The sequence below is a fragment of the Prinia subflava genome, chromosome 1 (genome assembly GCF_021018805.1).
Source record: "Prinia subflava isolate CZ2003 ecotype Zambia chromosome 1, Cam_Psub_1.2, whole genome shotgun sequence".
In the NCBI taxonomy this organism is placed as follows: Eukaryota; Metazoa; Chordata; class Aves; order Passeriformes; family Cisticolidae; genus Prinia; species Prinia subflava.
Genome location: NC_086247.1, coordinates 153104827 through 153126948, shown reverse-complemented (window position 1 = coordinate 153126948; position 22122 = coordinate 153104827). Strand labels below are relative to the sequence as shown.

At 52.4% G+C, this 22122-nt stretch overlaps 1 protein-coding gene across 7 annotated transcripts in view; it reads right to left on the bottom strand.

Annotated features, from left to right (window-relative positions):
• Nucleotides 1-22122, bottom strand: part of MAP4 (microtubule associated protein 4) — a 153434-nt gene that overhangs the window by 92127 nt on the left and 39185 nt on the right. For all 7 annotated transcript variants that reach the window (XM_063417969.1, XM_063418013.1, XM_063418022.1 and 4 more), the window contains 2 exons: nt 14200-14458; nt 6193-6258 (listed from right to left, as the gene is read on the bottom strand). In XM_063417969.1, coding sequence (XP_063274039.1) covers nt 6193-6258; nt 14200-14440 — 307 coding nt within the window. In that variant the 5' untranslated portion in view covers nt 14441-14458. The remainder of the gene's footprint in view (nt 1-6192; nt 6259-14199; nt 14459-22122) is intronic.

The window sequence follows — 22122 nt, the reverse complement described above, 5'->3', positions numbered from 1 at the left end:
CAAGGGTGTCGTGTGGGATGGAGTTGGACACTTTGCACATCACCCTTGTCTTTGAGGGTTTCCAGCCTCTGTCCAGGCAGCAAAGGATTCCAGTTCCAGCATTTCCCTTGCAGCCACGGCAGCAGAGCAGCTGATCCAGCACATTCCCTGCAGGAAGCAGCCCAGCCCTGGCAGCAGGACCCCGCAGATTCTCACCACAGAACAACTCGGGAGGGGTTAGTTTGAGACGTTTATTAGGGAGATTTATTCCACAGCAGTTACAGCTTCACATGGTACAGAGCATTGCAATTAATAATTCAGCATCAGGAGTGACAACAGACAGGGATGGGAGCACAGGGGTGTTAGAGCAGAGGAAAGTACAGCATCACCTCCAAGGGCTGCAGGGTATCAGGAAATGTGAGCACAGAGCACTCCTGGAGCCTCCCTGCCCATGGGGCTGCACAAGGACACACACACTCCCCACACCAGCTCTCAGGGGGACACAGGGATGTTTTCCAGGAGGGACAGGAGATCCAACACTCTGCAGAGAGCCCCCATTCCCTACAGCCCCCCTGGATCCACCTCAGTGCTGCAGGACGTCCTCCTGAGCCCCACAGCACAGCTGCCCTTCCCCCAGGAACCTGCTGGCACTCACACACACAGGGGGACAGACATGGGGACAGCGTGGGGTGCCAGGGATGGATGAGCCATGTCTGCAGCGGGGACAGCAGAACCTGGGGCTGCAGGAGCTGCCCCTGCCCTGCCCCTGCTCTGCTGGCCCAGCCAGCCCCACCCCACTGCCTGGGGCTCCCTGCATGGGCACTGGTCCCAAACTCCTCTGCCCACCTCACTCTGGCTACCAGTCCCTCTAGACAAGACTTTAAAGCATTTTTACCTTTCAGTAAAGTATCCGTGGGAGTGGGCAAAGTCTCATAGTCAGGTAACCTGAAACCTGCTATAATTCAATCTGCAAATACCTCTCAGCCTTATATTACTTATTCTCTGTTTCTAGGGCACAGGAGTTAAGCCCACTTAAGGCAAAAGGTGAGAAAGAAATTTGAGGAGCCAAGTTAAATTGATGCTGCTTTGCTTCAAAAGCACATTTTTAAAAAAATAATAGCTATGAAAAAGTCTTGTAAAGAAAGCCAAGAATGCAAGAATCTCCTTTTATGGCCACAGACAGCAAAAACCCAGGGGAAAGCACAACATGAAGCACTCCCAGGTTGATCTCAGAGGTCATTCCCAGCCTGAACAATGCTGTGAACTTGGTGGGGCAGGGAAGGAGAGCCCAGTCTGGGAGCCTCCAGAACATGGAGCTTTCCCAGGAACACAACAGTGCACCTGGAGGAGCAGCCCTGGGGTCACCTGCTGGGAACTGGCACCACAAGGAGCTCAGCTCCTAACCAGGCCTCGAGAGGGGCACAAAGGGGGAAATTGGCACCAAAGTGGGGAGGAAAGTGCCAGCTCCTGCTGCCCAGGCCGTGACTCAGCGCTGGCACCGCCGCCGGGAGCATGTGAGGCCTCCCTGGGGAACAAACAACAAAGCAAGGCTGGCTGGGGGACATGCCCAGAGAACCCCTCTGGTGGCACTGGCACAGCTCTGGCAGTGCCACTCCAGCTGGGACAGCCCAGAAATCCTGAGTGCACAGGGACCCGGGGCAGCTGCCACTCACTGCCCTACCACAGGGAAAGGCCATTTGTAGGCAGGGGAAGCTCCCAGGGGGCTTGTCTGGGGCAGTTCAGCCTCAGACTGCATTTGGCTTTAAATAAATCCTTTCCATCAGTGCCCTGAGCTGATTCTCCTCACTCAAAAGGGTCCCTCACCTCCCAAAGGCCAGGCTGAGCCTGGCTCAGGTAAAATACTGCATTGTCTCTCTAATTATCTCCTCCTTTCACAGTTTGTTTCAGCTGTTGATGGAAAAATGAGCACTTCTGTCTTTGGAAAGCTTGGCACCTCTATGGAGGCAGTGGGAATCCCACTGGACATGTTCCTGTAGCTCTGGTTTAGGTCAGAACAGGCCTGCTCCTCCTGGTGTTGCTGGAAATGGTCAGGATTATTTCAGTACAATTTCACAGCTCAGTCCTTTTGTTTCCCTCACTTTTAGCAGGGACAGATTATTTCTCATGGCAGGTAAAATTCCATCCCAGGCTGTCATTCCCCACAGGAAGCCAGAGGTATGAAGTTTAAAAAAGGCAATTTCCTTTCTTATTTCTAAGGTTTTTGGGAAGGAGTATGAGAGCAAAGCCACGCCCTAAGGCAGGAATTTGGGGCTGGCTGTTTTCCTTCACACTCCCAGTTATGGCAAGTGCTTGGACCCCAAAATCCACCCCTCAGACACCAGAGATGATCCACCTGCACCTCAGGAAACCTGGCTTTCCCTAATCTGTTTCTCAAGTCTGCAAAGTGCTGAAATGATCTGAACCCACCGGTTTGGAAGAAAACAACATTGTTACAGATCAGAGCCTGGTGTGAGAGGGTCTCAAAGCAGCAAGGACCAAGGCAGGAACTCTCAAAGGCTGTGGGAGAAGGGGAAGGGAGCTGCAGTCATGGTGGACCCATCCACTACGGAAGCACAACTGGAAATCCCAAACCTTCTCTTATGGAGCACCATGAAAACGGAGAGAAATTAAATTTAAAGGTGATGAAACTAAAAATGGAGCCGTGGTCGTGATTTCAAACCAGAGGCATAGTGCAGTTCAAACCCAGGGTGCACTGGTGTGCTTACACAGAGAGAGGAAGGTTTCAACAAGCACTGCAGAGCACGGGGAGGAGGAGCAGGAGGAGCCACCCTTTGCTTCTTCTACAGCCAAGTCCAAGGAGGTAAAGCAAGAGCTCTGTAAAATGCTGCAGATTTTAGAAGTGTAATGGCAGGTAGAAAAGGACACTGGTCTCGTGTCAGTGGCAGCCCCAGTGTTAGGAGACAGTCTAGGCTTCTAGGAGGAGAAAATAGAAGAGAGGAAAAGAAGTAGGAGAGGGAAAGGGGATGGGGAAGGGGGCAAGAAAGCGCAAGTCATTAGTAAACATCACCATGGAGCAGCACAACACCAAACACTTCATTAGGGCAGCCAGGAGATTTGCCAAAAGCCAGTTACAGACACACACACGAGTTGTGCTCTTAGAGGTGCCTGAGAGCTGTCACCAGTCCCCACGTGGGGCCACGTGTCACAGGGGCCAGGCCAGGTCACCACCAGTGACAGGCACGGGACAGCAGCACCTCAGGACGCTGCTCACAGGCACAGCACTCAAATCCAGGAATTTCTGTGCCCCAGAGGGGGGACAGAATTCCAGCAGCCTGGCTGAGGGAAGGCCCAGGCAGGGGAAGGATGAGACCCAGCAGGGACCTTCTCCCCTGCCAGCAAGAGCATGAGCAGCATCTTGGGCAAGAGGCACCCACATCAACCACGTGATCATCCTTGATGGATTTCTTTCCAGAAATTTGGTTGGGTTTTATTTTTAAATATGTATTTCCTTTGAACTCTAGGCAAATATCCTGCGATGAGTTGCAAATTGAAAATTACACACCAATTTTTGGCTCTGAACCTGCTGCTGGCTTGAGCAAGCCCTCCCTGAGCTCTGCCTGGTGAGGTGAGCAGTGAGCTGCCTCCCCAGCACCTCCTCCCATTCCAGAACACCACGGAATTCCCAGTTCCCCAGCTGCCTCACAGAACCCTGCATCCCCGGAACGCTGCTCCAGCCTCTCCATTTATCCTTTTAAGGAAGAACAGGATTAGCAGCGAGCCTTCCTTCCAGGGGATGTGCCCGGCACCCAAAGCCAGAGCTCTCAGATTGCCAAAAACAACCCCCACAGGGCCAGACAGCGACGGGCACGTCGGGCTCAGCACTGCCAGGGACTGAGCCCTTTGCAGGAGCTGCCAGGGTTCCCTGCCCCAAACCCCGGCCTGCACACAGCCCTGAGCAGTGCTCTGAACACAGCTCTGCCAAATGAAAATAATTCTGCGCTTGATGGAGGGTTTGGCCCCGAGCTGGAGGGGTTTGGGTCGCTGCCATCTGCTGCACTGGGGGTGTCTGGAGCGGGCACCGCTGCCAAGGAGTGCCAGGAGCTCAGTCCTGGCTGATCCCAGCCTCTGCAGGCACAGCCCACGTGGCTGCAGATGTAACAAAACAAGGTCAATCATCACCTTGTTTTATCTGATGGGTGAAGAAAACCGTCCAGCAGCGCTTCCTGAGCTCCAGCCCAGACAGAGCCACATTTGGATTTGCAAATAGCTGAACTACCCCTTTTCCTTGGAGTCTGTTTCAGAATCAGCTTAAACCCAGCTCTGCTCTTTAAAGCTCTCTCTGAAGCTTTTAACACCGGTTTTTTAGCAAAAAGCTGGTTTGCCTGAGCATCACCTTCCTCAGTCCTCTCCTGGCTGCTCCATTTCTCTGCACTGGGCTCACACTCCACATCCCTGAGAATCACCTCAGCTTTCAGACACAGGGAATGGATCCTGCTGAAAACAAACCCCCAGCTGGAGGAGGTTTAGAGCTGGGGGTCCAGGCTTTAGGCAGCAGCACCTCTCAAACGTGGAACCAGGCACTGCTGCAGGCCATCCCACAAAACACCAGCTCTGAACCCCTCCAGTGCCTGGTGGGAATCCAGCATTTCTCCCTCCTCTCCCACGGAGAACCACGGATATTGCAAGTATTCCACAGGGAAGGGGGTAGGGAAGGAGGCCATGAAGGAATTGTGTCATGTAAATCTTCTGTTACTCTGGCTAACCTAATTAACTTGATGGCCACGGCTCCTCATCCTGACACGCTGCTCTGCCACTTTGATGTCACTTTTAGACAGACTTGAACAAGAGGAGAAAGAAAATCAACTCTACCCCACAAAGAGGGAATGTATTAATAAATTAAAAAGCTCCAGACACATAAAAGTATCTTTGATCAAAGTTAGCATTTAGTGTGAAGAGTTAAACCTCCACAAAGCAAGAGTGAGGCAAGTAACGAGGAATTGTTTAAACACAAACCAGAAGTTCAATACAAAAAACCCGATGCCTTTCATTATTCAGACCATAAATCTGATTGCATTTCTATCTCCTTTGGTTATGAGTATTAAAGAAGAGGGAGGAAATATCCTTAGGAAGGTTCCTAATTTCAGTTTGTACTGAATTGTAAAAGATGCACAACTTCCTTTTGAGCGGATTTCCAACGGCAAATGAAGCACAAAGATCGATTTTCCTATTCCCATCTTCACTAAGGACATGAAACTCACTCACACTAAACCAAACTCTAAAATCCTGAAGGGAATTATAGCAAAGGTGTTTTAATTCATCCCCATCTCCCAAATGTTCAGCATTATTTCCTGAGCTGGTTTTTAACTTGGGGCTGCATCCGTGGATTCGGAGGGATAACACTGGGAGCACCCAGACAATCTCAGCAATGATCTGGAGCTGGGGCCATCACAAGGGAGACCAAATGAAGTCTTCACCCACGCCAGGATGACAACTGACTCTGGAATATTCCATCCCCAAGAAAAGAGAGGTCCCACAGCCAAAGTCCTCATGACAGAAGGGAACAGATGGGCTGAATTTGGTAGGAACCCAAATTCCCAGTCACAAAGGCTCAAGGGGAAGGGAAGCAGTGCTCACTACTAACTGTGACTAAGAGAAGACCACGCTCAGCACTTCAGCCTGACTGGAAAGGTCAATTCTTTTCCAGGTTCTGCACAAGTCTGAAATATTGATCCAGTTCCACCACAAGCTGCTGGCAGTCAAAACTATCCTGATGCTATGGAAAAGGCTCCAAAGGCTCGGTGTCACCTGTGCCACTGCTGGAGCAGGGGTGGGGACACGTCCATGGAAGGGGAGGCTGGGGTGGAAGGACACAGCTGGGTCATGGCAGTGAATAGAAACTGCTCCAAGGGATGGGGGACGTGAGAAAACACCACTGTGGGTCTCAGGGAACAGAGGCAGTCACAGGACAGGGGACAGTTCACCTGTGGGCACTAGGGACTCTCTACAAAGCCATTTTCATCAGCTGCCCTCCCAGCACTGACCACGGATAAAGAACAGCACATCCTCAGAACAAGCTTTTACCCAAAGAAGCCGCTTGAACTCCAAAGAAAGCAAAGCTCTGTTTTGTTGTAGATTCTTTGAAAGCTCACAGAACCCACGCCCAGCCCCTGGGAGGAGCCCAAAGCAGCTGGATGTGTCCCCAGGGCTGCTCAGAACAGAGGGCAGAGCTGTCCCCTGGCATGCAGGACGTACCTGTGCGGTGATCCTGCAGCCCGTGGTCGCCGTTCTCCACCACCATGGGCCCAGAGGCTGAAGAATCTGCAAGAAATCAGAGCAAGGGTTAACATGGATGGAATTCATCTTATTCCAGATATTAAAAACAGCACTGAGGAACTGTAGAATCACTGAGGTTGGAAAAGAGCTCCTAGACTGAGTCCAAGCTTTGGTCGATCCCCACCTTGTCACCCGGGTGGTGATCCTAAAACTAACAAAAGAAATGATCAAATTCCACCCTTTGGAGCACACTCACTGAATCCAGGATCACTGAGGCTGGAAAAGCCATCTGGAATCATCAAATCCACCCTGTGACTGATCCCCACCTGTCCCCAGAGCACTCAGTGCCACCTCCAGGTGTTCCTGGCACACCTCTAGGGATGGGCACTGCAAACCTCCCTGGGCAGCCCCTGCCAAGGCCTGAGCTCCCTTTCCATGGGGAAATTCCCCCTGAAACACCAAACATTGCTAAAGCAGGGATCAGGGGAGATTCAGAGGAGGGTGGTCAGGGTGGAAGATCACCAATTCCAAAAACCAGCACAGAAAATCCTGATCACTGTGAGATTAAGTCCATCTTGTTCTGACACTGACAGCTAAAATTTTAACCATCACCACGACTTACACACTGAACTTGAGAAACTTGGCAGCAGTGGACAAGGGGGAACAGTTTGAAGCTGCAGGAGGGTCCATTTAGATTAGATAAAAGAAGAAGTTTTACACAATGGGGGTGGGCAGGCCCTGGCACAGGGTGCCCAGAGCAGCTGTGGCTGCCCCTGGATCCCTGGCAGTGCCCAAGGCCAGGCTGGACAGGGCTGGGAGCAGCCTGGGACAGTGGGAGGTGTCCCTGCCATGGCAGGGGGTGGCACTGGAGGCTTAAGTGCTCCCCCCACCCCAAACCAGTCTGGATTCTGTGACTTTCTGACCCCGAGCAGTTCTAGTGAAGCAGAACAAGCAGCACCAGCTCTGCCAGCAGCTCCTCCCTGGGCCCTCAGACAGTGAGGAAATGCTCATTTTATAAATAATAAACGTTTCTCCCGAAGAGACACACACTCAGTCACCTGGAGCTGCTGCTGGCCCTCCCTGAGCCCCAGTTTTATAACAGAGCCACGTTGTCAGAGTCCTTCAGACACAGCACCTCAGGGCTGAACCCAGCCCTCAGCAAAGCAAAGGAAAATCTTTCCAGCTCCAGCAGGGGCTCATCCCGGTGTTCTACAAAAATTCCTCATGAACTTGCCAGTTTATAGGAAAACACACCCCTACATCCTCCTGGAAGGGCTGGGAATACCAGAGGGGTCCCTGGAGCTGCTCCTCAGCAGCTCCACAGCCCAGCCCCCTGTGCCAGGCTGTGTCTCCTGGGGCTGGGGAATGGGCTGGAGCAGTAACTGGGGAGGTCCTGGCAGTCCCTGAGCAGCTCAGGCAGGGAGAAATCGGGGTCAGTGTGGTTTATACAACACTGGGACACAGCTGCCCAAAGGCCAGGAGCAGGAACAGGGTCCTGCAGGGGGATCCCTGAGGAATTCCATGCAGGAGGTCCTGCTGAACCCAGGGAGTTCAGCCCAGCTGCAACAGCTACACTTTTCCTTAAGTCCTGAAGAATCATGGAATCTCCTGAGTGGGAAGGAACCCACAAGGATCATCCAAGTCCAGCTCCTGGCCCTGCAGAGGACAGCCCCAAGATTCCCTCCATGATCACATCCTGCTTTCATTCTCCTGGCAGAAACGCCATGCCTCTCCTTGGCAAGGATGGAGAGCAGGTAAAATGGGTTTCTTTACAGTTTCAGCTTTTTGGGAAGACAAGCTTCCAGAAAAATCAGGTCATATCACACCAACTGCAGGCAGCACGAGTGGTTGTTATTTTTAAGTCTCTGAAGGTCAGTGCCTTTGGAGCAGATCAATGTGAGTTCGCTCTGCTGAAGCCCCAGTGTGAAAGCACCCAGCAACCTGCCCAGGGCAGGGCTCCTCCCCTCATATTCCAAATTGCATAAACCCAAAACCATGTCAAGATGTTGTAACTACCTAATCCTCATCAGAATCACAAGATAGTATTTGCATCTGGCTCGTGGATCAAAGGATTGTTTTTATATAAACAAATTTAAGGCAGCACTGGCTAAACCGATAATCTGGAGCAAATGGGCAGTGCCAACATAACCCCCTAATCCCAGGGGGGCGGGCAGGGCACAGGGGACACCACCAGGGCCAGCACGTCCCACAGGGCACCTGCAGGTGCTGCAGGGCGGGCAGGGCACACCTGGGGACACACAGGGCTCCGGGCAGCCCGGCTGGGGGTCAGCAGTGCCTGTGCAGCTTTGGCACACGGTGTCAAACGCTGACATTCGAGGGGAAAACGTGAGCAGAAACGCTGATGGACAGAGTCTGAACCAGCTGGTGACTCTGAAACCAGGAGCCTAATCTCCTTCTATTCATTCATTTAAATATTCTGCCTCAAAATCACCTGCAGAGCTCCAACAGCCCTGCATCCAACAGCAGCAGGACCTGGAGCTGCTGCAGAGACTCAGAGGAGGCCCCGGAGCTGCTGCAGGGCTGGAGCCAGGCTGGGAGAGCTGGGAATGTTCCCCTGGAGAGGAGAAGCTCCAGGGAGAGCTCAGAGCCCCTGCCAGGGCCTGAAGGGGCTCCAGGAGAGCTGCAGAGGGACTGGGGACAAGGCATGGAGGGACAGGACACAGGGAATGGCTCCCACTGCCAGAGGGCAGGGCTGGGTGGGACATTGGGAAGGGATTCCTGGCTGGGAGGGTGGGGAGGGACTGGGCTGGGATTCCCAGAGCAGCTGTGGCTGCCCCTGGATCCCTGGCAGTGCCCAAGGCCAGGCTGGAGCAGCCTGGGACAGTGGGAGGTGTCCCTGCCATGGCAGGGGTGGCACTGGGTGATCCTTAAGTTCCCTTCCAGTCCAAACCAGTCTGGGATTCTGTGATGTAACAACTGTGGGGCAGGAATGGGGCTGGACAGACTTGGAGAGGGAAGAGGTTTCATGTCTCATCTGAGACAAAAATGCAAATCTCATCATCTGCTGATTTATCTCCGATCCCTCTGAAACTCTGGAGTGTGTGGAACGTTCTCCATCTCCACTTTCATACCTGACCAAGTGTCTGAATTCCCTTTGGCTAAAGCCAATCCTGCTGCAGCAAAAGCACTTATTCCTCGTGTGGGAAGGGAGGGAAAAGCCCAAGGACTGCTTCGGGCTCGGGTTCCAGCTCTGGAGCTGCGGGGAGGGAGGGCAGCAGGCCGGGCAGTGCCAGCAGAGCCACCTCGTGGTGACACCGCCGGTCCCAGCGGGGCTGAGTCAAACCCAGCCCATCCCTCCCGGCTGTTCCAGTCCTGCAGGTTCATCCCACGGGAATGGGGTCCCAGTGAGGTCCCAGTGAGGTCCCAGTGGGGTCCAGTGGGGTCCCAGTGGGGTCCCACGGAGCCACCCACCCACTGCCCGGCCCTGTGCAGAGGGGAGGGCAGGGGAATAAACCCTGGGCTCAAGGACAGCTTAATGAATGAAAGAAAAGAAAAGAATGGAATTATAATAATGAAAAGTGAGAGGGGAATTGCTGAGCCTGGAGAAAAGGAGGCTCAGGGGGACCCTGTGGCTCTGCACAGCTCCTGACAGGAGGGGACAGCCGGGGGGGTTGGGCTGTGCTCCCAGGAATAGGGACAGGAGGAGAGGGAACAGCCTCAGGCTGGGCCAGGGGAGGCTCAGGGTGGATATTGGGAAGATTCCTTCCCCAAAAGGGCTCTCCAGCACTGGCAGTGCCCAGGGCCGTGGTGGAGTCCCCACTGGTGGGGGGATTTAAAAGCCCTGTGGATGTGGCACTTGGGGACATGGATTGGTGGTGGCCTTGGCAGTGCTGGGGCACAGTTGAACTGGATGGTCTCTGAGGGCTTTTCCAACCTCAGCAATTCCTGATTCTGTGAATAAACCCCAAGAGGAAGCAGTGATGCCCAGTCCCGGGGTCAGCAGGCACTGAGTGATGTCCAGCCTGTCCCCAGCAGGGACTGCCAGCTCCTGGCCAGCTCTGCCCAGTTCAGACTGGGCAGGATGCTCTGTCCTGTGGGATTTCCCTCTGGCCAGCTGGGACCAGCTCTCCTGGCCATGCCCCCACCCTCCTGCCGCTCCCTGGCTGAGCCTGGGAAATCACAAAGTCCTTGATCCAGAGCGGGCAGGGCTCAGGAACAACCAAACCAGCCCTGGGTTATCAACACCACTCACACCAATTCCAAACACAGCACTGTCCCAGCCACCAGGGAGAAAATTAACTCCATCCCCCCAAAAAACCTGTATTCAAGGTTAAAACTCACCAAGGGGTCTGTGAGCAGTGCAAGAATGCAAAACCCAGGCACTGAGCACGAGGCCACGTCCCGCCAGCACAGACCTGCCCTTTGGGCTGTGCTCACAATTCCTCCCCAGTCACACAGCTCCTGCCCAGTACCACCACTGCAGAGACAATACTGGTCCTCACTTCAGCTAAAACATCCCCCAGGAGCTCTGCTGCAGCTTGTTAAACCCAAGTTAAGTGTTTTTCTCTCTCTTGGAACGTGTTCCCAGCTCAGATCCCTTCCTTCACCCCATCGCACGAGCACCACGATGTAACTGCTGCTGCAGCTCCTGCACGGTGCCTGGAAGCTCCAGAGTGTCCTGGAGCCTTGGAATTGCTGAGGAAAGGCAGCTGCAAGCGGGCAGCAACACCCCTGGCCATCCCTGGCTGTTATGTAAGGCCCACAAGGCCAGCAGAGGATTATCCCAGAAATTACCATGTCCAAATGACCATGTCCAGCCAGGTGTGAGCAAGAGCAAACCCATTTCTTCCTAATATTATATCAGTTAATCATTATTAAAGCTTTCCTCTAGGACAGATCTGTGGGTGACCAAACCACTGCTCATCCCATGTCCCTGCTCTTCTCCAGCCCTCTGTACTCACCCAGCCCCACACAGGGGCCCAGCTCAACCTTCAATGTGCCTAATCTGGCTCCTGGTTTTAGCAAAAAAGGGAAAGAAAACCCTGGAGCAGAGCTGGAGCAGCTAAAGCCTGACAGGATGGAGGATGAAACCTCTTCTGACTGGGGAAAGACAATCTCAGGAGCACAGACCGTGATGTCAGAACACATTTGAGCCTTTTAACATAAATAAATGAACAAGTGGAGGCTGAAAAGCCTGAGCTCTGCAGGCTGCTCCTCTGCCTCAGGAAAGCCAGGCTGTTTGGAGCCAGGGACAGGCAACTCCTGCTGCTGCTCCCCAAAATCTTGGTGTTACACTCAAACATGGAAATACAACACCAAGACCCCTCAGGACCCTGCACATCTCACCCAGCGCTCATTTATTCTGCAGCCTCAATAAATGAAGCTCATTCAGCTTTACCATCTTTTTAAACAGTTACAAATATTAAATAAACTTCCTGGAAGAAACAGGTATCCTCAGCACTTTAGTGAAAAACAGATAGGAGAAGTGAGGACATCCAGGCCCAAATGCTAAGCCTGGTCTAAGGTAACTGGTCTGTTTTAGGCTTCAGCCCTTCCCTGCTGCTGCAGGAGAGCTGAACAGCTCCATCAGGGCAGCTTCTCCATCTCCTCACACAGGGTCTCATCTGCACCCTGCCAGAGATTTAGATAATGCTCCTGACTGCTCTCCAGCTCTCCCAAAAAAGGGAAAAGCCAATCTCCAAAGCCAGAGTAAGGAACTGCATCCCCCTTCTTGCCACGTAGGAGGGAAACGAGCTCTGCTCGAGCAGCCCCATCATGGGTGAGCAGAGAGGGGAGAGGAGGGGGCTGGAAAAGCCAGGAGACCCCAGAATCCCTGAATTACTGAGGCTGGAAAAGCCCTCCCAGCCCAGGGAGCCCCAGCTGTGCCCAATCCCCACCCTGTCCCCAGCCCAGAGCTCTCAGTGCCACCTCCAGGAGCTCCTTGGGCACCCCCAGGGATGGGCACTGCAAACCTCCCTGGGCAGCCCATTCCAATGTTTAACAGCCCCTTCCATGAAGGAATCCTCCTGGAATTCTGCTTCTTCTCCCCCAAGGATTTCTGCCTGAGCTCTGCCCACAGCACCCAGCCCTTCTCTCACTGAGAGTTTTAATTTAACTGAGCAAGCCCAAAAGGCCTCGTTACCCCCAGCCCAGATCCTGGAGTTGTGTGAAATGATGAGTTGGGATAGCAATGCCCAAGGATGCACAGCTGGGAGGACACACTGAAGGGACCTGCATTTTAAACCAATATTGGGTAATGATTTTAGCACTGAGAAATCTTGGAGCTGAGATGGTTTGGGATCTGCAGCTTCTACAACAAAGGATTGCTTTAAAATATCCTCAAATCATACACATAAAAAGTCCTCTTGTCTCTGTGCTCCTGCAATGCAAAAATATAAATGAAATAAATAATGCACATCTGAGCTGCCCAAAGTTCCAAGTTTTATAATAATCTCTTTGCCCATTCCCATCCTTCCTGCTCGTTTGTACCATTAAAAAACTGTGTCAGCATGGAAAATTCCAAGTTACATTTTGTGTGTTACAAGGCACCCGAATCACTTCTAAACAAAGCAAATAAATGCGTTGAACAGACCAGAATTGCCCATGCTGGAGGTTCTGTTTATCCTGAGGAATCACATCCCACCTCCCTCAACACTGATGAGCAGCAGGATTAAGGCAACAAAAGAAAACTTCTGAAGGAAATCATCAGGTTACCAAAGGTTTTCCTCTCCTACATGGCACAGATCAAGGCCACAAAACAAAATCATCAAAACACTGCAGGTCCCAGGTGACAATTCCCACTTGGGGAGGGAGGAACAGCACACAAGCAAAGGGAGCACTAATTTAAATTGCTCACTGGGAAAGAAACACATTGGATGACCCCCAAACCTCACTCTTTTCTCTTTCATATAAGGAAGCATCTGTTTCTAACTCTCCTTTCCCCAAAGAACTTTTGATAAAGCTCTTAACACAAACAAATTGGTGATGTTCCACCTCAGACTCCTGGGGCAGTTCTGGGGTCCCCAGGTCCAGGACAGACCCTGAGGGAATGGAGCCTGTCCAGGGAAGAGAACAAACCTGGAAAAGGGTCTGGAGCCCCAGGAGGGGCTGAGGGAGCTGGGAAAGGGCTGAGCCTGGAGAAAAAGAGGCTCAGGGGGACCCTGTGGCTCTGCACAGCTCCATGAAGGGACAGCCGGGGGGGTCGGGCTGTGCTCCAGGAACAGGGACAGGAGGAGAGGGAACGGCCTCAGGCTGGGCCAGGGGAGGCTCAGGGTGGATATTGGGAGTATTCCTTCCCCAAAAGGGCTCTCCAGCCCTGGCACTGCCCAGAGCAATGGTGGAATGCCCATTGCTGGAGGCATTTAAATCTGTGTGGATGTGGCACTTGGGGACATGGTCAGGGGTGGCCTTGGCAGTGCTGGGAGAGCTGCTGGGTTTGATGAGCTCAAAGATCTTTTCCAACCTCAATGAGTCCACGATTCTAAATATCAGCTGGGCTGCAAAGTGTTCAGCAGCAGCAGCAGAGACAGCAGAAGTTTTGGTGCCATGCTCACAACCAGGACATCCAAAAGAAATCCAGGTAAATAAAGATCAGAACCATGGGATTTAGCTGTTAAACATTTGGGAGTGAAGCTCCCAGACAGAGGATGAAGATTCCCATCTGCTGACCTCAGCAGCAACAGCTCATCAGCCACCTTTCCTCCTTGGCTTTGCATCCCCCAGAGTGGTGGCACCCTGCACACTCTGCTATTTTGGGACACTGTCTGTGGAGCAGGGCAGCCCCAAAATGTGGTCAGTGCTTTCTCTGAGAGCCCTAAAACACCCAGCCCCAAATATTAATGTGAAGCACAGCCTCTGCTGCAGCCCAGCAGGGAGAGGCTGGAGGACCAAAGGGCAAAAAGCAACAAACAGGGCTTGATGTCAGTGTTGGCTTTTGCAGAGATGGCTCAGACTGAGGCCAGCACCCGAGGAGGTGCTGTCCAGCAGTGTCCCAGTGGCAGTGTTTGGGACACCTGGGACACTTACGTTCCACGGGAATTCCATCCACGTGCCCTTTGCCTTTGGGCTCCTGGCTGCCGGGCTTTGCACCGTCCTCATCATCCAGCAGGGGCACGTAGTCTGTCTTATCCACGGTCTCCCCGACCACGTCGTCGAACTTCTCTGCCTCCAGGGTAGCGATGAAGTCTCTCTTCACCTCCTCCTCGATGTCGTGGGCCGGCTCCGTCAGAGCGTCGGCCAGGCTCAGGTTGTGCTCCAGCTCAGCCATGCCTGAGCTCCTCTGCACCTGCAGCCAGCCAGGGGAGAGAGAGACAATTCAGAGAAAGCTCCAGAACCTTCCTCCCTTTGCTGCTGACCTCTGCTCGTCCCCTGGGCCTTCACAGCACCTTTGCTTAGCACTCAGTAATTCCCAGATGTTCCTGAACCCCCCCCACCCAGAGCAGAAATAAAGCGGGATCATCTAAAGCGGGCTCAGCTCGTGGATGTCACATTTCATGGGGTCTTTTATCAGAACTTAAACAAAAAATGGAAACAATAACAGCTGGTACCTGGCCAGGGCAGCCACGGTGTGACATTGGCTCCTGCCCTGCCCCAGATCTGGGGTTAATTACACCCCTCAGCAGCACAAATGACGCAAGGGAATTTAGTGCTGGGCTTGGCTCCACCCAGCCTCCCCTATGGAGATTAGGATTTTACATAATCTCTGATGTATACTTCAGTGCTGCTCCTGATCCCTCCCAGAGGGTCCTGCAGCGCTCATGTCCTCAGCAAACCCTGCTAATCCCAGCACATCCCCCCAGCCCTGGGATTTGGGAGGGAAAGTGACGTTTTAATAATGTTTACATGGAAAAAAATACAGCAAAGTGCACACGTAGGCATTCTATCCACAGCTACGAACTGGAAACAGAGGAGAAGTAATCACCAGTTATCCCTCCTTGATTTGCATCCCTGTGTTCAATTTAAGTGCTGGCACCAAGCTGAATAAATGCACCTGAACTGACTCATCTCCAGCCCTCAGGTTGGCACAACACACACCCATCACCAAGTCTTTATTTTTCCACGTTTCAGCCTTTTGGAGTTATTCTTGGGAAGAAGAGCCCACAAAAGCTGCTGGAATGCACAAAGGGGCTCTGTGCTGGTCCCTGCCCAGCTCTCCTGGAGCCCCTTTAGCCCTGCAAGGATTCTCCCTTGTCCAGGTGAGCGCTCCCAGCTCCCCCAGGCTGGCTCTGGGCAAGCAGGAGCTGCTGACACAGAGCCCTGGGGACACAAGGGACACTTATGTGTCAGGAGGGTGGCCCGAGTGGCCACAGAGCAGCAGCCCAGGCCTGTGCATGGGCTGGCAGAACACTGATCCTCTTGTTCCCAAAAAACAAAGGCTCCTACTCCTTGAACTCCAGGAAATTCTGTGTCAGCACTGCAGGGCCACCACATACCTACAGGCTGCAGCCTGACATTCCTCAGGAACAATGGGCTCCCACTGACAGTGGCGTTTCTGTCCTTCCAGGCAAGTCCATTATGGAAACTAATTCAGGTCAAGCTCCTCTTTTTTATTCTTTGAACAATAAAAGGTCAGTGTTGCAGGCAGACCACACTTCAGGCAGCAACTGCAGTTCTGGGTTTAGACAAAGGCCCTGAAGCACAGCTTGGAAAGCCAGAGGTGAAAAGTTTGGAGCCCTTCACCCCCTGTGCAGGGTCACAGTTGAATGAACCACGGTCAGTAGAAAAAAAATATATATATATTTAAATGAAAGAGTCTTATCAAAAAGGCTTCTTTCAGAGTTCCTGACTATTTTAAGACAAACCATCATCCAGATGTGCACACAACTGGCTGCATTACCCTGCAGGGAGCAGCCAGGGAAGGCACTTGCAGAAGTTTAATCCCTGCACTGACCAGTCTCCTTCAAGGAACAAATGGGCTCAGAAAAAGCCAATTTTTCAGGCACATCCTCCTTTGCTTTCAACTCACAAGTGAACCTTTGGCGTTAGGTCAGTGAGTCTCAATGTGCAGCGACGAACACTTCATCATCATCTTCTGAAAATGTCATTTAGCATCAGAAAGGAAAACAATGCTTAGATTTCCCAACAAGCTGCACCACGAGCACAGAGTGACTGAGGCTGGAAAAGTCCTCTGAGTCCATCCAGCCCACCCAGCCCCCAGCACTGCCAAGGCCACCCCAACCGTGTCCCCAAGTGCCACATCCACAGGGGTTTTAAATCCCTTCACCAATGAGGACTCCATCACTGCCCTGGGCAGCCCTTTTGGGGAAGAAATTTTCCCAATATCCACCTGAACCTCCCCTGGCCCAGCTGGAAGCTTTTCCCTCTTGTCCTGTCCCTGTTCCTGGGAGCAGGCTGCACTCCCTGGAATAGCTGCCATAAAATAAATGGCATTTGGGGGGTCTGTGGCACTGGCAGTGCTTCTATTTCAGGGCTGCACAGGAACTAGGACACTGGAGTGATCTGTTTTCTGGGGGAAAATAATAATGAGGCTGTGCAGGACATTTCCTTGTCCATATTTAGCTAAATAGGGAATGTAGAGACGATGTATAAAAATAAACCAGTGTAACTAAGAAAAGCCATTTTAAATCCAGCCCTGGTGTCCCGGACATGCAGGAGCACCTGGCACAAACTGCAGGGATCCCTCCTAAGCCCAGGTGGGCTCCAAGGACAGCCACAACCCCCTGGGAGCGCCTCCTTTTCCCTCTCTGCTGTTACAGCTGCCAAAATACACCAATTCCCACATTCCCAGGGCTTGTCTGCTAACTAAGGCAAGAGGAAAATGAGGATATTGCAGGGATTGTGCCCAAGGGTAGAGAGCAAATCTTGGAGCATATTCATGTGTTGATCAGCTTAGAGACAGCTGCTTCCTACCCCATTTCCATTCACATAGAACAGAGCTGGCTGGGAAGCATTAAAGAATCCTCAGCAAGATGCACCTTAATCCCCTCCCTCCACAGCTCTGGGAATCAGAGATGGAATTTACAGAGCACAGGGAAGATGAATTCTGACATTAATCTTGGGATGAAAGAGAAAAACTGAGGAGTGACAGAGATTTCTGAAGGCAGAGGTTTAAAAATGCACTGTAACTCCTTCCTGAAAGGAAAGGGTGAGCAGGCACTGGAACTGCCCGGGGAGGTTTGCAGTGCCCATCCCTGGAGGTGTCCCGGGAATTCTCGGGAGGTGGCACTGAGAGCTCTGGGGACAGGGTGGGGCACAGGGGGGACTCAGTGGGCTGGGAGGGCTTTTCCAGCCTCAGGGATTCGGGGATTCAGAACAATTCCTCAGTGGAAGAGCTGCCAAGGGTGTTAAATCAGCAGAGGGAGCGGAGAAAGCGTGGTGACACCAACCTGACTGCAGGCTTGTGTCCAGGAACAGTCCCCAGGGCCAGCCCAGCCCTCCCTGCAGCACCTCTGGGAGCAGCCTGCTCCAGGAAAGGTGTGGAAGGAGCAGGGAGCACCCTGCCAGTGCCACAGGGACAGCTGCAGCACGGCAAGGAGAAGGGCTTTCCTGGAGCAACACATTCCAGGAAACCTTCAAATTACCCCAAAGCAATCAGTCATGTTCCTTTCACTCACACATTATTTTTACACAGGAGGATTGTTTAGCTCTCTCCTGTTCCAGGCACAGCTGATCTGTTACACTCAGGGTTTGCTCCATCTGTTCCTCTCCACGCTCAGAATCTCTGTGTACTCAGTGAGTAACCTGTTTGTTGGGATAAATAAAATCCATCTCTCCTCAGCTAATCTGAAAGATTCAGCAGGGTTATTTTAACCCCTTACCCACACCACAGACCCTCCGTCCTTCTGTCTTGTTCCAAAGAGCTCCAGCTATTCACTGGATTTTAGTCCCAGCTGCCCCATCCCTGGAAGTGCCCCAGGATGGTTTGGGTTGGAAGGACCTCAAGGATCATCCAGTGCCACCCCTACCATGGCAGGGACACCTTCCACAATCCCAAGGGGCTCCCAGCCCTGTCCAGCCTGGCCTGTGACACTGCCAGGGATGCAGAGGCAGCCACAACATCTCAGGGTGTTGAGAACTTCTCTTCAGCAACTTCCTTGCTCAGGTTTTACTTCAAGGAACCACCTGGAACAACTTCCCAGAGCCATCATCCCACTCACCACCCTCTGGAAATGAGGCAAATCAAAACCTGCATGAGCCACAGCCTCCAGCTTCCCATCCAGAAAAGAGTGGAATTTATTTCCTGAACTTTGTGCTTCCATTTTGCAGCTTCCCTGACTGCTCTGTTGTGTTCCTGCCTGCGGGCACGCACAGGCTTGGAATTTCAAGTTATGATCAGTCTGACCCAGATTTTGTGTGTCTTGTCTGCAGACAGAGAAAGAGGAGAGTGGGCACAGGGATGCTGCCCAAAAGCCCAACGCTGAAAGCCTGTGAGCTGTCCAGACACAATCACAGCGAGTGCAGGACGCTGCCTCCCTCTGGGGATTTCTGCAGAGGGAACGCTGCTTTTCCCGCAGGAGCACGCCCAGGTACGGTGACAGTGACAGTGACAGTGACAATGACACAGCATTGCAGCCTGCCCCAGAGCCCTGCCAGGCAGCAATCCACAGCTCCATCCTGCTCCAAACACGCTGCACTCAGCCCCTGGCCCAGCAACCCTCCTGCCAGAGAGGGAAGGGAACCCTGCTCCACCCAGGAGGAACGGGGCAGTAACACCTCCTCACTTCTGCTGGTTTAAAGGACGCTCTGACGCCCAGATTTATGAGAAGCACATCCATTATTCCATCAGATCCACTTGCTCCTTTAAAATTAGCTCCTAACTCCATCCCAAATGAAACGCCTGGCTGGGAGGAACAGGGACAGCTCGGTCATAATTCCCATTTCTCCTGGCTAAGTCAGGTTGCTTTTCTTAGCTGGAGCTGTTGGGAGCACTCGGCCGTGGCTGCTGAGGCGTGAGGAAACAGGAGAGCAGAGATCTGCTAAGTCATGCTCCTTCCCAGAGCCCTGGAATCCATGGAAAGATTTCTGCATCCATCCTCCCAAAGGAGAGGACACAGCCACCGACGGAGCCGCTGGCGTTCCTTACATTCCATGGCTGGGCACAAAAATCTGTGACCCAACTGAGTTTTTTATCATTTTTTTGGCACAGTCTAAACCAATGGGATTCACTTATTTATTGTTTTATAGCTAAACACAGCCAGAGCTCTGCTTCATGGCTGTTTCTGGAGTCACAGGAAAATCCCACAAATCGCCAGAAGCTTCTCAGAGGGAAAGAGATGGAGGCCGAGAGATCATCAATAAAATCTTTCCAACAAAAGCTTCTCCAACTTAAAATCACACTCGGCTCAAGTGCTGGAAAAACCAGCCTCAGAAAGGGTGACCTGGATTCCAGAATTACAGCCAGGATCAGCTCCCCAGGGAGTCCCTGATGTGCAGGCAGCACCTCCTGGCAGAGGGAAGGTGTCCAGCTCTTTGGGATGCTCCAGACCTGCTGGACCAGCCCAAGCACCCGATGGAATCATCAAACCAGGATTCATTAGGAGATTCCAGATACTTCCACAGCCAAATCAACCCAAATTTCAGCTTGAGGGTGTTGTTGAGACCAGAGTGAGCTGGCAGCGTCCTCAGAGCTCCTGGGAGAGCAGACAGGGAGGCAGCAAATGGAATATTCCTCATTTCTAGTGCACATTTGGACTTTCAGCAAATGAGGATTTCAGGGAGAGTCCCAGAGCCACGCTCTCCTTCAGACAATACATAAATACAGCAAGAAATTTCCCAGCTATTATTTACAGGGCTTAAATGATTGCTGTGGTGGGACAGGACCAGAGGATGCAGATTTGGGGACAAAGAGAGCAAGTTTGGGTGCAGAGGGGGCAGGTTTGGGGTGTTTGATGATTTTAGGCTTGGACTCCTAAAACAGACAAAGCACTTGCAGAGTTGTCTCCCTTCTCAGCACAAACAGCCCGAGCCTTCTGGCTCACTTTAATTACTCAGAACAAATTCTGTCAGCCCCAGAGCCTCCAAGCTGCTGCAGGAAACAAGCCAGAAATGCACAAGTAAAGAGAAAACAGTTCCTACTATTGCCTCCACGAGGGAACACAGGCACAATACAGGTAATTCCACTCAGAAATCCCAGATTCCTCCTGCCAGGGCCTGAAGGGGCTCCAGGAGAGCTGCAGAGGGACTGGGGACAAGGGCTGGAGGGACAGGACACAGGGAATGGCTCCCACTGCCAGAGGGCAGGGCTGGGTGGGAGATTGGGAAGGGATTCCTGGCTGGGAGGGTGGGGAGGGGCTGGGCTGGGATTCCCAGAGCAGCTGTGGCTGCCCCTGGATCCCTGGCAGTGCCCAAGGCCAGGCTGGAGCACCTGGGACAGTGGGAGGTGTCCCTGCCATGGCAGGGGTGGCACTGGGTGATCTTTAAGGTTCTTTCTAACCCAAACCAGTCTGGGATTCCAGGACTGTAACCATGAAATAGCTCTGCAGGCTTCATGCAGATCCCAGGTCACTTCCACAATCCCTTTATGGCCACACCAGACAATAAACAGAAGTCTGAAGTTCTCCTTTCAGCTGGGGTTAATGAAGTTTCAGCATGACCTCAGAGCCGAGGCAGAACTTCAGCCCCAATTGCTTCCTCCTCTCACTGTCTGCCCCAGGCACTTCCCCTCCTGTGTCTGGAATCTCCCTGGATCAGGAACAACCCCTGCTGCTCCCCCTGGAGCACCCCTTCCAGGAGTGGGGCAATCTGAGCCTCCCCAGGGGTGTCCATCTGAAACTGTGGGGTTTCATTCCTTAGGGAATGAGCCATTTCCAGTTCCAAGCATTGTGTTTGCTCTTTTGGTACTGCAAATAAACTCAACTTGCTGCATTGAGTCCTTAATGATGATTTCTGCTCCACAGTCAGGGACGTGTTCATCAGCTCCATTTCCCTCAGGAAAGCACTGATAAAGCCAATGAGCTGTGCCTTCCCCGTCATCAATTATGCAAATGCCACATGAATTACCAGAGCCAGGCTGCAGACAGTCCCCAGCACTCCTGCTGTGCTGGGAATGTTAAAAAGATCCCCTCAACTTCTGGAGATCTGAGGAAACTTCTGTTCTCTTCGTGGTTTCGAGAGCTCACGTGGAACGATGAAGTCTCCAAGGACAACCAGGCAGAAATCCCACAGCAGCCAAGGGCAAGGTGTAAAACAAGCTCCTCTCTCCACGTGTGCAGCTCCTACTCACTGTCAGCTCAAAAGCCACTACTGAAGGTGGCCTGAAGGCTGCCAGGTCAGCATTTCCCAGCTTTATAAAGCAGTTCCCACCTGCTCTTTTTAGATGTGGATATTAATGAATATTGAAATTATCTGTATTTGATTCAACAAAAAAAGAAGGAATTTTTTTCTTTAATGTAAAGGCACTTTATGGAAAGTGCAAGACCAGAAGGGCACCCAGGGGAGGCAACAGCAACCAGGAGGGCTCAAGGCTACTTGAGTTAAACTGTGGATTAGCTGATATGGGGTGTCAGTCAAAGGCTGGACTCGGTGATCTTGGGAGTCTTTTTCAGCCTTAAAGATCCTGTGAAACTGCAGAGTGCATCCCAGGAACGTCACACAGTCCATGCAGTGCACGAGGGAAAAGCTCCCAACACCCACAAAAACTGCACTGGAGCTGCAGGACTGCTGTAGGAACTACAGCAACACCAAACCCCAACAGGACAGTGCACATTTACAGCTGGAACAACAAAAAATGCACTGGAGCTGCACAGCTGCTGTAGGAACTACAGCAACACCAAACCCCAACAGGACAGTGCACATTTACAGCTGGAACAACAAAAAATGCACTGGAGCTGCACAGCTGCTGTAGGAACTACGGCAACACCAAACCCCAACAGGACAATGCACGTTTGCAGCTGGAACAACAAAAACTGCACTGGAGCTGCAGGACTGCTGTAGGAACTACAGCAACACCAAACCCCAACAGGACAATGCACGTTTGCAGCTGGAACAACA